The sequence below is a fragment of the Poecilia mexicana genome, unplaced genomic scaffold (genome assembly GCF_051168715.1).
Source record: "Poecilia mexicana isolate PSO_F unplaced genomic scaffold, ASM5116871v1 scaffold_17, whole genome shotgun sequence".
NCBI classification, from domain to species: Eukaryota; Metazoa; Chordata; class Actinopteri; order Cyprinodontiformes; family Poeciliidae; genus Poecilia; species Poecilia mexicana.
Genome location: NW_028263386.1, coordinates 21216079 through 21232516, shown reverse-complemented (window position 1 = coordinate 21232516; position 16438 = coordinate 21216079). Strand labels below are relative to the sequence as shown.

Below are 16438 nucleotides of genomic sequence, written 5' to 3'. Positions count from 1 at the left end.
TCTGATGTTGGGGAAAATGTTAATTGTGCTATTTTGCTCTTTCTCACACTTTGGTGAACTGCTTGCAAAACAATATTCAAACCGTGACACTATTAGCTTGCTGTGCTTCATTTAGTATGAAAAAATAATGTTCATTCAGTTTAAAATCCTTTGAAAAGTTCATCCGAAGCCATAAAAGTCTTCAAAACGAAATGGACGGTTACGGAGTGTCTCCGCAGGGGGGCGCTTTTACTCGGGTAAGAGCCGTCACTCCAGCTGACTCCTGGTAGAAACAAGTATGGCGGCGTCCAGTGTTTTCCGACCGGGCTTGTTCAATCACAAAGTAGCGATAGTGACCGGCGGAGGGACCGGGATCGGTAAAGCCATCTCTGCGGAGCTGCTCGAGCTAGGTGAGACTAGTTTGTTTAAAAAAAAAAGTTAATTTACTTTTAACAAACTCAATAGATTTTTCAATACCTATCTGGTGAACTACACTACAGATACATGTTTTTTAGGTAATAATTAACCTTGAATGTACCCTATCAGTCCAAGAATGCACGTGCAGTGCCGTTGTTACGTAACACAACGTTTGTTTTACAGTCTTATTCATCAGAAGAGGAGCAAATTAATTTTAGATTCAGAGGCATATTTACATAAACATAAGGACTTGTCATGACCTCGCGGTAACTTGCTGATCATCAGCTTCATATCATCATGTCTCCTGACCCCTCTGACCTCCTGCTGCTGCTCTGTCTGCAGGCTGCAGCGTGGTGATCTCCAGCAGGAAGGCAGAAAGGCTGGAGGCAGCGGCTCAGGAGATGAGGCAGAAGATCCCCCCCAGCAGCCCTGCTAGTGTCACCACGGTTCCCTGTAACATCCGCAGTGAGGACGAGGCGAGAGAACATGTTCAGACCTCTCTGCATACTCATCTGCTCAGCAGCACGAGTGACTGCTTTAACTGGACTTGGGGGGTTTTTTGTGACAGGTGAAGGCTCTTGTGTCTTCGGTGCTGAAGCGGTATGGTAGGATAGACTATCTGGTGAACAACGGAGGGGGTCAGTTCAGCAGCCCGGTGGAGAAGATAGCCTCCAAAGGCTGGAAGGCTGTGATAGACACCAACCTGACTGGAACCTTTTACTGCTGCAAGGAGGGTAAGTTCAAGTCAGGCACCTTCAGATAAAAAGTATTGGAACATTTTGCAGATTTTTCATCTAATCACTTGAGTCATTTTTATACAATATTAGAAAAGCATTAATAGATGCAAATAAACAAAACTATGACACTTGTAGAAAGTGTCATAGTTCTATGTAGAACTGTTTTATGTAGAACTGCTTTTAGACAAAGCAGTATTTTAAAAAAATCTTAAATGCTAAATGTATATATTTTTCTTGCTGTTTTTAGAGTTTGTATACTCCAGTTAACACGTGATTGTTTACTAAATTAGTTGATGATTATTTCAAAAATCAATTCATCCCGATTAATTGTTTGAGCCCTAAATGTGATGGACCATGATAGAGTAGAATGCAATTGAGAAGTAGATGAATAACAGATTTTTGAAATCTGACAGCCATGACAGACATTTGTTTTCTTGTGAAAAAGTTCAAGGCATACAAATACTTGCGTCAAGACACTGAGTTCTCTACATGACCGCCCTATGTCCCTTCTCTCAGTCTACACAGCCTGGATGAAGCAGCATGGAGGAGTGATCATCAACATCATCGCTGACATGTGGAAAGGCTTCCCAGGCATGGCGTAAGACGCGTTCACCAACAAACTGACTAACAATGTGAAAAGTTTCTGCACACTTCCTGCTACGTCCTGTCGTTGCTTCTCGCTGACAGGCACACAGGAGCAGCGAGGTCAGCCGTGGATAACCTAACCAAGACGATGGCCATCGAGTGGGCATCCTCAGGAATCCGAGTCAACGCTGTGGCACCTGTACGTGACGCTACGAACTGATCAGAGTCTGTGTTTCTGTGCTGCAGTAACTGGGGTATTTGTTTGGCTTAAGGGAACAATATTCTCCAAAACTGCAATGGAGAACTATAAGGAACTTGGACCTCACCTCTTCAAGATGTCCATCCCACTTAGCCCTGCAAAGAGACTAGGACTGCCAGAAGAGGTGTGTACTATTTAAAATACAACCACAATCGTCAACACCTATTGCTTAGGGTAAAGACGTGTGTCAAAGATTGTGCTGGAATGTACGAATAATCCAATGAAACTGCTAATTGAAGACAGAAATATTAATCAGCCCAGAAAGTTTGTATTATAACTCATGATTCTTGTTAAAAAAAAACAAACAAAAAAAAAACCACCCATGGTACAATGTATTTAAATTAATGTGCAGAAATATTTAATTATAAGACATTTAAAGCCATGAAAATCTACTTTTCTTTGCTCAGATCTCCTCTGCTGTATGTTTCCTGCTGTCTCCCGGTGCCTCGTACATTTCTGGGGCTACCCTGAGAGTGGATGCAGGACAGAGCCTTTATCACGCCCTGTGGGAGATACCTGGTATGTCCAGCTGGTTATCACAGCCACACTTATATTGTCGACTTTCTAAGGTTGTCTTTATACCCTGCACTTTATAGTGAGCTGATTGTTTCTGTGTGTTTTGTGTGCAGAGCACAGCTCATGGCCTGAAGCTCCACAGGGGGAAAACCTGGACGCTCTGAAGGAACTGCTCAAGACACAAAGCAAACTTTAATACATTCTAGAACATGCAAACAGCAAATGGTTAGATGGCAAGTACCTCAGAAGTACAGCCACAGTGGTAAAACACCAGACCCTTAATGATCGAACCTAATGTGTATATGTGGAGTGTGGTTTATAGTGGAAATTGTGTGCAAATTTGTATATAATGAAGTAACAACGTATGTGTAACTTTTTGTTGGGATAGATGAATTTGATGCTAAAATATTTTAATTATTAGCATTTTTCAGCTATTTTGAAGGTAATACCATACTTCTTTTTACTTAACACACAAGTGCTTTACAAATGGAAGTTTAGTCACTTAAAAAGTGCTAAACACTAAGAGATTGAAAAATGTAAACAATAAAATATGGGTAGTCTGCACTTTTGCCTGAGACTAAAAATTAGTAAAAGTCTGTAATATAAGTATTTTTGTATTTTTATGGTCTATATAAAGATGGGAAGAGGAAGGAAAAATGTTGTAATTTCCTGATTTACTTGTTTATTCACTTTTCTAAGCTGCGTCCATACATTTATGAATTATATCAATTTCATCTGTATTTCAGCTTGACTTCATCATCAATTTGTGTTAGTTGGATTGTTATGGTATATTTACATGTGGTAGTGAAAGCTAACTATATGGAGGGATTTTTAATATGTGTAATATGTGTACAACAAAATCTATATTTGTGTGTTAAATCATGAATCTTAAGAATTTTACTTCTTATTTTATCCTAAACAAGAACAGTGAATATGTGGACATAAGTTCATACTACGTTGGTAACCAAGTAACATCGATATATCTTTGGTGGCGTATACTCTAATGAAGGTCAACTTTATTTTTTACATGAGCAAAATATTTATTATTCCAGTAAATATATGTAAACCTAATCACATATTATGTTATACGTATGCTCGCGCTTTATGAAAACGTTGGGGTTTTTTGTCCCCAACACTTCGCCGTAATTCTGCCGTCAAGTGCCGCTGATTGTCGCAGTCTTCATTTCAACAGCAGAGGTCACAACAAACCGTTCAGGTACTTCTATTTATATTTTTTAAGCTTTACATTATATAGATATTTCTATTGCCATATCTCGGGTTGTGGTTCCATATTATTACCGCAAACCAAGCAGTGAGCTAAAACAGGTCTTGGAGTGAATTTGTGATATCATAGGCTACTCTAGCTAGCGTGCTAACTGAGAAATCACCGACTTTCTTCAGAAAGAGTACAGCTATTGTTTTTTCTAAAGAAATAAATAAAAGTAGATAAGTGTGTAGTATACTGACATCTTTGTGCTTTGATATATTACAGTTATGGTTCCTGTTGTATCATTAAAATGGCTTCTTTTCAACTTTTCTGCTAAAAAGCTGTAGCATCTATAATATGGGCAGATTAACACTGGTGTAATAAAACACAAAATTAAGTGAAAAGGAAAATAATTCAAACCGTAATTTAATTTGTTTTATTCACGTACATTTTAAGCTTCCCTAAAACAGATGAAAAAGCATAAAAGGCATCTTCATAAATTATGTCTTGGAAGAACATCACAATAGAAGAGTTTCTAATAAACATAATGAAATTTGTGAACGTGATACAGCTGCTGTCATAGAAGAGCACAAAAACAAAACACGTATAAACTTAGCATTTTAACCATGTTTGTGAAGATTTCTTCTGCTTGTTTTCATTATTTATCTTATTTACAGTGAATTGTACCAAACACATTTACAACCGGAGAGTTTATTTTATGAAAGGAGAACACAAAGAGCATTTGAAGCACCAACAAGATGAGAACTGAGAAACATTTTTGCTTTCAGCATGGGAGGTGATCACGGCCACAGCAAGATGTCCATGCCGGACTGGCGCCAGTGGAAGGTGGAAGGAACCCCGCTGGAGTTCACGCAGCAGCGATTGGCAGCCAGGGGCCTCAAAGACCCGTGGGCACGGTCAGTATCTCTACACACATGTAAAAATGTCTGAGGGATGTAAGTAAGTTAATTACAGTTCAACAACTTAAAGGAACAAATATGAAAAATAAAAAGTTTCAACATCCCAGTGAATCTTTAAACTAATATTATAAAGCAACTTTTGATTCAGTTTCAGCATTAAGTTATCTTGTGTTTACACCTGCCATTGATTGCGTTGAATCTGATTAAACAGAAATAACAGGGCATCTGTGCATCCTTAGAAAGTCTTAAGTTCCTATTTCTAAATTAAGGCCTTAAAATATCTTGAATTCATTTAATGTACTAAAGTTGGCCTGTAGTATGTTACTACAGGCCATATCTCGGGTTGGTTAGTACATTAAATGAATTCAAGACAGAATTGGTCTTCAAATTTGTCCTGACAGGACTATTTAATCTGGTATATTTGATTTTTTTATTTATTTATTTATTTTTTTCACTGAACCTTCCTCTCAGGCAAAACTTTGAGGAAGATGACAGAGGCAAACAGGCAAGGTTGGGAATGTCCTACTCAAAGTCCAGAGCTAAATTGTACAGGACATATTGTGAGTCAGCTGTAGGAGGCTGTGAACAAAAGATGTTCTCCCACGCTGCATTTCCGTTGACCATATAATTGCACAATTTGACATTTTGAAAATAAATTTGCTTAATGGCAACAAAACTTGATTTTCAATAATAAAAAAAAGGTTTTGGTGTTAGAATGAGGTGGGTTTTGACCCTCTCACTGTTTTTTTTTTTCAATGTCACATGCTGTTTTTATTTTAATTATGTGAAGCACTTTGAAATGCCTTGCTGCTGAAATGTATTATACAAATAAAATTTGATTGATTGATTGATAGATATAAAAATTGGTTTAATTCATACAACTGCAATGGAAACAGTCTTTTTTTTTCACATCACACGAGTCACATGGTCAGCAACTGGATGTTGCCACTGGCACAAACTAAGAAGAAGAAGAAGACAACAGGAAGTAGTTGAAGGATGACAGTGTGACAATTTTTTTATGACTATTGACATTTTTCTGCACATTTGTAATGTAAATTCAGCTAATGTCTGATGGATATGTGAGGCAGAGTTGGCAAATATTTGCAAATCATAATACAGGATGCTGAGTGACTCCCACCAAAGAAACCTCAATGTCAAAACTGAGTCAAACGTTGTTTTAATAAACTATCACTTTAAGGTTTATGTAACTATATTATTGCAGCTTAACAAAGTTTCCAATCAATTTATCAAAGTCTGATTTTTATGCTGGATAAATCTGACACTTTAACAAGGTTGTGTTTGTATCTAAGATGATGTCTGACTTTCTTCTCCCTTCCGTCTCTGTCCTCCTGCAGCAACGAGGCATGGAGGTATTCAGGCGGTTTCGCGCGCGCGGTCACTCTGTCGGAAGTTCTGTTCCGAGGATTTAAATGGGGCTTCGCTGCGTTCACTGTTGCTCTGGCAATAGAGTACACCATGTTTCCCCCAAAGAAAGGAGGACACTGATTCTCCTCCCTGGAGCCAGCATTATGTAATTTGATTTTATGATGATCTGTATTTTCAGTTTAATAAAGCTTCTTTTGATCCCCTCCATAGATTTATTTTTATTCTTTATGGTGTTTTAAAATCAGGATTTTTACCACGTTTTTAAAACTTCCTTTCCTCACACTGATAAGGGTGGAAACGGAGAATCTGCAACACCAACTATTCTTGTTTCTTCTTCCTGCTCAGTTTTCTGAGGCAGAGCCTCAGACATTTAAATGTCAGTGCCACAAAAACCAGCAGCACTGTAGCTAGTACGGCCATGACGTCCAGGCTGTAGTACTGGAACCAGTACAGGTCATGGAAAGCAGGTCTGAGGTGTTTCGCTCCTTTATGTTGCATCACAAATTCAGTCCAGAACACTGACAGATCCAGAGGGTCGATCGGCCGGTCGTTGTGAAGAGCCGAAAGCTTCTGGATGTTCTCTTTGTACCTGAGCGCACACACACAGGGATGGAACAGGATGAACTCAGCTGAAGGAGAGGAATGTTTCAGCTGCGCCGCCTCCTACCTGGGGTCATTGATGACCTCGTTCAGCCCCTTCAGCAGGGTTTCCGTGGTGACAGAGGTGATATCCAGTACGATTCCGGCTCCTCTGCTCGCTATCTTCTGTGCGTTGTCGGGCTGCTCTGCGGTCAGTGGTACCAAAACCATGGGAACACCGTGACACAAGCCCTCAAATGTCCCGTGTGAGCCGGCATGAGTGATGAAAGCTCGAACTCCAGGATGAGCTTTCAAAAGACATCAATTTATTTACAACATTAGATGTTTCATATGTCTGAGCAGTGATATGTCGTCCTCCTAGAGGTTTTAGATAGATTTACTACCTAACAGGTCGTTCTGAGGCACCCATTTCATTATCTTCACGTTATCTGGGATTCTGGATGGAAACTTGCCAGTGTACCTCCATATGACCTATCAGAAGTGTTAGTAAAGCTTTTAGTTTGGAAACCTTGAGATTACATACTTACATTTAGCTGGACTCAAATAGATCACTTTCAATTATTTGTAATGTTGTAAATCATGTTTTTTTTTTTTATTTCTTTTTCCATTTACTTCACAGTTTTGCGCTTTGTCTGGCTCTTTAAATGGCAATGTGACAAAACAATATGAGCATATTTAAGGAATATAAGTGGCTTACAAGGTACCGGATGACTTTATATTGTTATCCACTAGTGTCCCTGTACCTTCTGTGGAATCTGGCTGAAGGCATCCAGGAAGGTAGAAGTGATGTAATCTGGCATCTCTGAAACCATGGTACCCAGCGTGAACACCACAAACCCATGCTCGCCTGATAACCACGACGCCAAATCCTGAAAACACACACATCAGAGCTTCTTAACGTTTCTTCTCACCCAGAGGCATTAAGGAGGAACGTCAGGAAAAGTTTGAGATTTGGTAAAAATGTCTCACTTCAGGAAGAGGGTTCCTCACTTTACAATTGATCCCACCGACCAGGATAACATTGGGCATGAGAGGGCGGGGAAACTCCAGTGTAAAGTCAATCCTTGTGTGAACAGAATCACAAGAAAATTCTAACTTAACACACATTTCTTCATTGTTGCCTAAGTCTTTAGGCCTCAGGGAAGGATGACCTTATCTAAAAATAAGGTAGAAAAATAATCTTGTAACATCCTACCTGAGCAGCCAGATGGCGGACTCGGCAAATAGCTCTGCCACGCTCACCTTCTCTTCCAGGAAGTCATAGGCTATTTGGTCAAAGTGCCAGAACATCAGCCGGCAAAACAACGGCTCCAGTAACGCCACCTGTGGGTCAGAAACGAAGCAGGACCATGGCTATGGTGTACAAACCCTGGCATTGCAAAATCAAAATGAAAAACTATGTTGTTTTGTTTTTTGATCACTCAGAGTTGACACAAAGCTTTTTTAATGGGTACATTTCTGTACCCATTAAAAAGTTATACTAAACGTTTTGATTCAAAGCTAGAGCAGCCATCTTTTATTTTCCATTAGCTGTACTTACCAAAGTGTTAATGACGCGTTCCTTAAAGTTCATCCTGTCTGTGTATCTGGTGAAGAATCGAGGCACAAAGGAAGGTGGGGAGGGACAGCCTGAAGCCTTCATATCCAGAGAGCAGGGAACCCCCCGCAGTAAGTTAATGGTGGGGAGACCTGGAAGTGATTTAGGGTACACACGACTCATAAACCACTGCCTGTGGTGGCTCACAGAAGAAAATGGGACTATTTCAAGTCAATACTTTATTGATCCCACAGGGAACTTAAATAATGTTAATTATAATAATACGATAGTAGAGATTACATATTAAAGTACAGATTTTAAAGCATACCTTCAGAAAATAACTTTTAAGCAGGTTTTAAACATACTTTTCATTAAGTCCACGTTTATGTTATTGAATTTTTTTGATCTGAAGTAATATTCTCATCTTAAATGTTGTGTTTTTATTGGCTGATAGCAGAAACTCATCATGCTCAAGAGAAATAAAGGAGCTAAAACATGAGTCTTTATTTAACTAATCTATATAATGTGTCTCACTTGGTGATTGAGTAACTGAAACCAGTGGACTTTTACATAATATTCTGGTTTAAGTCATCTAATCCATTAATTGTGAAGAAAATAATTTACTTTCATTAGGTACAGAAAGAAAGATGGAGGGTTATTATTAGGAATTTTTTGAACCGTAACTTGCATTTGAAAAGTTTAGGTGCCTGTCAGAATCCTCAGCTACCTCTTTATGTCGGCGTGCAGGTGTGTGATTTCATGTTAGTTCAAGTGGAGTTTCATTAGGAATGCAGTTTGTCCTGATGTGGAACTTGTTAAAACATGTGTGACCCGTTGCATAGAAGAACAAACCCACCACATAACCCAAAGAGGGGTAATTTACCTAATTTGTGAGCAACAATCAGGCCTGTTGGGACCATTGGGTCAGTCAGGACTGCATCGAAATTCTATGAAGGAATTGAGACAGAAGGAGAGGAGAAAAATACTCAGTACCTTGTGTTGGATTTTTACATAAAATAAAATAAAATTAATTGAAGTTTGTGGTTTCTGATGCATTTGAGACACAATAAATTGATAGGTCAATAAGTTTTGGGCGTTGTATCCTGATATTATTTTAGGAAATGCCTAAAAAATTTAATAGAAAATAAATAATAGAAAATAAATAGGTAAAAACAAATAAAAATACCACCGTTAAAACAAGGAATCCCAAGCAGCATACGGAAATATTCCTTGAAAATGTCTACACTGCATTTTCAGAGTAGACAAGTAAGTTCAGGCAGCTTACTTGATAAAACTTAAGCAAAAACCATATATTTTGTGCATAATCTAAAAATCTGTCCCCGTGTCGTACGTTCACTCACCTGCTGTGCCAGATGAGAAATGAGGCTGGCGTTGAACAGAAGACTCTCTGCCGTGGTGTGAAGAAGGTTTGTAATTTTCTGGATCTGACTGAACAGCTTCTTCATCTTCTCCATTAAAGGCTGCGACGATTTCTCCAAGATGTCCTTGTGCGAGGTCATCACAGAATCCATGTAGTCCCGGTCGTAGGGAACAGGATAGGTGATTGTGTCATAGTACTTCCCTGGACCCATCCGTATGCTGATCTCCGGAATCACCACGGTGACCCTGTGTCCACGCCGACCCATTTCTTGTGCGATGGCTTTTATGCCCACCCAGTGACTCCCATCCATAGGCACCACCAGCAGGTTACCTAGAAATCCTGAAGAAGAGCCGCTTTTTTCAGGAATGGTGGCGGTTTCTTTGACTTTGACTTTGCTTGCCTTGACAAGCTTGGGAGTCTCTGTAGAGTCCTTTACTTTCCCTGCAGCACCTCTTCCCTCTACAGCCATGCTCAGGAGGAATAATACCAAAAAATATGCTTTCCTCATTCTTCGTCCTTCCTTCTTCACGTATCGCCAATGAAACAAGAAAAACAACAAAACCCTTTTTGCTCTCCTTTGAAAACAAGTGTGAACTTTTCACTCCTCTTCCTGCCGGAGCTCCTCTAGGAGGTAGAGTTACATGTGTTCAAAGTCCTTAACAAAAGAATAGCAATTATCTCAGATTAGTGTAGTCAGAGGTCAGACTGTTGGTTCTTTAGGCTGTAGTTACTAAGTGATTACATTTCTCCTGTTGCTGATGTTTTCTCAAAGAACTGAGGTAGAGTTCAGCGGGCGTCAATAACGGGATTCACGAGTGTTTATACAAACTTCAGTAATCTCAGTCGGGGAAAAAGTTGTGGAATTTGCACCACTGATACTGGGCCAAGTCGGTGTTCGGCCTTTCCTCTCATTGTGTTACAACATGTTGGGAAACAAACATGTTGGTGACCATTCGTAAGAGCAACCTGAGCATTTTTCCTCAACTTTAATTTTGTTTCTATGGTGATAGGATCTAGACATAAGGTCAAATCTTCAAAGTGCAAATTTATTTATATATAGAAATCTGTGAACGACTGAAAGATCCTCAAAATATTGATTTTAGTTTTAGAAAATGTAATTAGAATTGCCTTTAGTCAATTTATTATTCTATTGATCATTTACAAAATCGACATACAGCTACTACAACTACTACCAATGTAGTACAATTTTATAATGACAAAGAAGCAATTATAGAAGAATTTTGAATTAATTTAATCATGAAGTTAAAATGTGGCCCAAAAGCTCTACATAGAAGCACGAATAGTAGGGGAAGTCAGCTTGAACTAAGGAAACTTAAAAGTCTAATATTAAAAAAATAATCTATATTTTGGAGTCATGCAGTATAGGTAGAGACAGAAATGTGACGATTGACAAATGTGAAATATAAGATAGCTTAAAAACAATGACCCAGTTAGGAGCAGAGAAATATGTTTAAAATTCTTAAATCCTTCTTAAAAATATGAAATTACTTCATCGCTACCGCTCATGGCCAGCAGGTGGCGCTGTAATATAATTCTTCTCTGCCGTAGAGGAAGTCTGGATAGAAGTGCTGGCTCGTGATTGGCTCATCAGAGTTCCATGGACCGCCGCGCGCACCTTTCCTCCGACTCCTAGCTGATGACGTCCGAGAGCCGCAAATCCCAGCGCGAGCCGATGTGTAAGCGCGGTAATCTTCCTCTAGTTTTAGCAGATGAATGAAGCAGCTAGGAGCATGTCTGAAGATGAAAACTGTGAGGGAAGTGAGCCGACGTGAGTTTAAAATCTGAACACGGTTTCAGTAGAGAGCGGCGAACCTGGCGCTCTGAATGTTCTGTTTGTTTTTAGCCTAGCTTGGTTTCCCCGTTGGTTCAAACTTTAGCTGAACAAAAGTGTTAATTTTCGCCAGGATTTGAACTTTTTCGATCAAGACACGGGTCTTTACAGGCCTCGCTTAGCTTTTGTCGTTTTATTTTTTGTCGTTCTATAATATAAGTTAATTTCACACTGTTTAGCTACTGATCCGCCTATTAATCGTTCATTGGATTACAATACATTTACCTGCCAAAAATGTATCCTAAAATCTGACGTAACTTGGACGTTGCAGGTTGTGAATTGTATTTTCATTCAGTATCATAACATATCAAGAGTAAATATTTAGTGAAGAAAACATTGATCTTCTCTGAAAACTAAATTTCACAGGTTGCCTATTATTGATGTGATGTCAACAATGAGGGAAAGGAACACCATGTTTTAGTTAATCTGCAGCTGTAATATTTTTATATCTGTCGTGATTATTATTATTTTTTGTCTCCAAATGTTGCAGGTATGATACAATTGACTTTGATGTATCTCACTCACTGTCCATAAAAGTCGAATACTACAGGTGAGCTCATAGGATTTTGAAAGGAAACGCATAAAAGTCCTTATTTTTGATTGCTCGTCCACAGGGAACAGCATAACGTGTACCCTTGTAATCAATTTCTTTTGCTCTTCCACAGATCATTTGAGTACACCCTGAATTGGACGACGCCCATGTCTCTCCGACAATCCTCCAGACTGAAGTTCCCCCAGAAAAGTCCTGCATCAGACAAAGACGTCGCTCGGCCTCTCCGTAGGAGCCAGAGAGGAAAGCCGCGGTTGGAGGAGACCCACGCAGATGAGAGCGAGGGAAGTGACATCATCGACCTCATCACCAGCAATCCTTTTGCCAAGGAAGGGGCCGCGAGGGAGGCTGTTGGCATACTCAGTTATGGACTGGATAAGTCAAATGATGAAAGTGGCTCTGAAAGCAGCAACAGCAGCATAGTTTCAGGTCCGTCCGCTCTGTGCTGTGATTACAGAGACCAGCTTTACAATGACGTTTGCTCAGCTTGCCATAAGCTCTATGAGAAGGCTAAAAGGTTGAAGACGCCGATCAGAAGCAAACTTCTAGATAATGGTTAGTTTATTCATACAAGTCCTGTGCTAAGAGAAATTAAAAAGTAAAATATGGTGTAAAAAATCGTGGATGAGAAAATAGGAATGCATTAATGGTTTAAAGTATAGGGAGTCTATCACTGCTACAGAGGTTTTTTTTTTTTTTAATGATGATCTACTTACATTTAGTGAAAATGTGACATTTAAAATTTGAATATTACACCAGATCAATGAAATCATTGCAATATTTTAATACAGAAATGCGAGCTTAGTGAAATGTATGTTTAATACTTTATCTTAGATTAGATTAGAGAAGCGTTTCCTGAAATTAGGGAGGGAAACCGTTTCCATGACATGATTTACATAATCATAATCATTTACTGAAATGTGACTTTCCCCTCTGGGATTAATAGAGTATATTCGTTCATTCATAACCTCCAATAATTCCTGGAAAACATTTCCAAGCAGAACAACATCCCCCAAAGCGTCATGCTGTTGCCGCCTTCTTACACTTTTCCCACAATGCATCAGGTCGTTTCGTCAGACTCGCTCACATCCTCATGCTCGTACAATTGCTTTATTTCTAATAAATTCATTTCCTGGTCGAAAAGATGATCAGTATTGGTCATAACGTTGTGCCTATTCAGTAGGGCTGCGTTTAACAATTATTTGAGTTATTGATGAATCTATTAATTAAGCTGGTAATTAATCTGATTTTAAAAAGTTACCACATTCTAAAGTTTTTTTTAATTTAACCACTTATGCCTTTTTATTTTTACACAATATCAGAAATATATATTAAAAAAATGAAAATAAACAAATAAGCCAATTTCTTAAAATTAAAATGAAGCAAAGCATTCCTCTAGTGAATTTGAACCAGGTGGAGCGAACACTGCCACATATTTACAGACAGGTATTTTTTATCTTAAGTGCAAAATGTACATGTATATTGTGCAGTTCTGGCTGGATTATTGCTTGAATGTCTTGTTTCTTTCTGTAAATCTCCTTTTTCTGAGTCTGTGTAATCCGGGAAGCGATTAATTGATTACTAAATTTGTTGACAATTATTACAATGATAAATTAATCACAATTAATTGTTTCAGCCCTAGTGTACACCGTTATTTATCTGAATAGCTATGGACATGGTTTACCTCATCCTCTGTTGTACATTTATTCTCAAAAAAACTGTTATTCCTCATAAACTTTTAAAGAAAGCCACTGGAATAAGAAATATCTAATCCCCCATCTCACATGGACTCTTACGGTCTGGTTTGTCTTCCAGATCCCAAGTCTCTGACCTGTGACCAATGGGTCCTGATGAAAAGATGGAAGCCTAAAGGACAACCTGATGCCAGACGGTAAGATACCTGAAGGTGTGTTTAATAACAGCTGCTGCTTTTCACATGGATGCTTATATTACGTGTGTGCTGACAGGAGGTTGTTAAGTCACATTCAGCTGGATGATGGAGTCGTTGTGAGACGAGGAGAGCAATCCTCACCCTGTTCGAGGCCGCACATTTTCCTCAAGAGGTAAACTGTGTGCTTACTTTTTTACAGTTTTGTCATTTTCATGTAAAACAACAATGACGTATTAGGGTCATTGTACGTAAATCTAGAAAGAACAAAGAAAATGTTTAAAAAATTTAAAATTTGCTAGAAAAAAAACCTCAGAAATTTTCTGTAAAAAACAAAGTGTGGAAGAATTTCAAAAGTTGAACATTTTTGACTTTTCAAGCAGAGAATTTTTTTTTTTTTTTTTTTTTTTAGATATAGCAATTATACACCATTGGGTAAAACAGCTTCATATGTGATATTCCATCCATTCCAGGAATCTGAGACGGGCCAATTCCATGGCAGAAAATCAGAAGAAGAAGAAGAAGAGGAGGAAGAGGAGGGGTAGTTCTCAAGGTTCCCGCGTTGCTAAGCAGCAGCGTCTCCAAAACAACAGTCTGCACCAGCACACAAAAACAAAAGCCATGGTCGACAACCCGATCAGGAGTTTGAGCAGCGTCAGCGACACCAGAGATCAAATAAGTCCAGAAACGGAGGGTTGTGCTGAGGACGGTGTGACAGAATTCGTTCCGTCATCAGCGGCCCCGAAGGCCCCGTCATCAGCAGACGTCCGCGCCCCGAGGAGAGCACCGAAGAAGACGTGCGAGTTCAGAGATCTTCTCGTTCAGCTGCGGGGGAGCAGCAGCGTGATCATCAGAGAAACATCCTAACAACAACACGGTCAGAGGCGTCCGTCTTTATCGAAGCAGAGGGCCTCTGATTATTTTAACTTTTTTTGAAGAGTTGTTTGAATTCACTACTCTAATTCTGTTGGATTTGTTTTCCTTAAAGTATTGTTGCAGTTCCATAGACGTTCACGTTCATCTGTTTGTTTGTTTGTTTGTGTTTTTGCTAAAAATTTATTAAATTGAAATCCCCATGCAACTTAACTGTGAATAAATGTATTTAAACATTTTTACCAGTTTATCTTTTGCATCTGTCTCTGCAGTGCAACACCTGCCACATTTATTGCTGACCAAAAAAAAAAATCTTGTTAAATTCAGCCTAAGATTACTTGCTGATGCAATAGATAATTAATTTTAAGTCTTCACACATCTTTACAAGCTGTGACCTCAAAATTAGGTACACCACAAACAAGGTGTTGTTTCCCTTTTGTTCGTGCAGTTATCTGATAACAAAATTCAAGGAAATGCCAATCATAGAACAAAATGTTTATTGTGAATGCTGAAGAATAGCACAGTGAAGTATAGTTGGCTTTTGAAAGCATAAAGAGAAGTCTAAGACTAAATACATTAATACTAAAGCGTATACTTGTACTTTTGTACAAGTATACTTATTTCTGTCACATAGTACTTAAAATATCTTCATCCACATACAACATAAGCCGATGCCATTGATTCATGTCAGAATAAGATTTTCTCTACTCACTGATTCCTTCAGTTTCTTCCATATGTTGTTTTTTGTATCTACCTACGTCTGTAATGTTAAGCAATTTCAACCATTTAAATATAAATATTTGCCCTTTTTTTAGGACATGCAGGCTACGGCTTTTCTTATTTTAGAAAGTATCCTAACCATCACACTACCATGTTGTGTTTTTTGTTTGTTGTATTTTAATAAATGCTATGTTAGTGTTACACCAGATGTAACATAAACCTCATCGTCTCAGTTCACAAGTAACTGCTTCTCAATTATACTATTTTCTTAATACTATTAGATTCAACATATTACATTACAACTGTATTATTGCAAAGAATGCAACAGTTGTAATTTTTTTACTAAGCTTTTTTGTTTTTTAATCACATCAAACGGTAGTCTTGCTTCCAGCATTTCAGTCCACAAGGTGGCGCCACCTCCCAAATACTGATAAGTTTAATTATTTGTCTTACTAACAAGTAATTCGTTGTGTTGAAAGAAAACTGCAATTATTTTTTGGAAACTTCTGGGTGTAGTCAAACACCTAGAATTTGCCCACTTCTGCAGTTGTTGTGATAGCCATTAAAAACATCAATAAGATGTTCCAAATAATAGAAATATTCTTTATTCTCTCACAATAGGCGGAATACACGTGTTTATCTCCAAATAGAATTTTTTCTGAAAAAAAGTAGTATGAAAAATGTATATTTTTCATTAATTTCATTAATTTGCATGTTTTCCCCAAACAGCCAAGCGGTGGTGTGTTTTGGGAGATTTTTCTGTGCTGATAGCAGAGAACATTGAGGAAGGGTGGGGGGAAAGTGAGAAGCAGATAAGAGGCCAGGGGGGAACGCTTGTGACAGTTTTCTTAAAGTTTGTTTTTGGAGTAGGCTCACTGTTTACTTATGGGTTAAGTGAATTGTTAGAGGATGGAGATTTCCAGTCAAAGCAGAGTCAGGAAATGTGTCTGCAGAGACACTTGAGTCTACATCAGACGCAGATGGGAGATAGGAATGCGGTCCTTTATTCAAATAAGCTGTTTAGACATGAT

General features: G+C 38.6%; 4 protein-coding genes across 5 annotated transcripts; 3 read left to right on the top strand and 1 right to left on the bottom strand.

Annotated features, from left to right (window-relative positions):
* The first annotated feature begins 230 nt into the window (after positions 1–230).
* On the top strand, positions 231–3150 carry pecr (peroxisomal trans-2-enoyl-CoA reductase). Its single transcript, XM_015011014.2, has 8 exons — positions 231–389; positions 739–872; positions 965–1130; positions 1650–1731; positions 1821–1917; positions 1991–2101; positions 2385–2496; positions 2607–3150. The coding sequence occupies exons 1-8, from the start codon at positions 278–280 to the stop codon at positions 2687–2689; spliced, it is 897 nt and encodes a 298-aa protein (XP_014866500.1). The 5' UTR covers positions 231–277; the 3' UTR covers positions 2690–3150.
* Positions 3151–3598: 448 nt separating this feature from the next.
* On the top strand, positions 3599–6213 carry LOC106932357 (NADH dehydrogenase [ubiquinone] 1 beta subcomplex subunit 3). The gene is made up of 3 exons (XM_015011016.2): positions 3599–3709; positions 4489–4617; positions 5976–6213. Exons 2-3 carry the CDS (start codon positions 4490–4492, stop codon positions 6124–6126), a joined length of 279 nt encoding a protein of 92 aa, XP_014866502.2. The 5' UTR covers positions 3599–3709; position 4489; the 3' UTR covers positions 6127–6213.
* Positions 6212–10327, bottom strand: LOC106932353 (UDP-glucuronosyltransferase 1A1-like). The gene is made up of 9 exons (XM_015011013.2): positions 9505–10327; positions 9027–9090; positions 8147–8295; positions 7802–7929; positions 7576–7669; positions 7350–7475; positions 6990–7077; positions 6674–6893; positions 6212–6595 (listed from the first exon to the last, which is right to left on the bottom strand). The coding sequence occupies exons 1-9, from the start codon at positions 10030–10032 to the stop codon at positions 6325–6327; spliced, it is 1668 nt and encodes a 555-aa protein (XP_014866499.2). The 5' UTR covers positions 10033–10327; the 3' UTR covers positions 6212–6324.
* An 842-nt stretch (positions 10328–11169) lies between these two features.
* On the top strand, positions 11170–14925 carry LOC106932364 (uncharacterized). Of its 2 annotated transcripts, none has more exons than XM_088014907.1 (6): positions 11170–11313; positions 11867–11926; positions 12042–12481; positions 13742–13817; positions 13897–13989; positions 14288–14925. In XM_088014907.1, exons 1-6 carry the CDS (start codon positions 11255–11257, stop codon positions 14679–14681), a joined length of 1122 nt encoding a protein of 373 aa, XP_087871033.1. In that variant the 5' UTR covers positions 11170–11254; the 3' UTR covers positions 14682–14925. The 2 variants fall into 2 exon arrangements, with proteins under 2 accessions (XP_087871033.1, XP_014866515.2); XM_015011029.2 differs by having other exon boundaries at positions 11261–11313; positions 13894–13989.
* The last annotated feature ends 1513 nt before the right edge of the window (positions 14926–16438 follow it).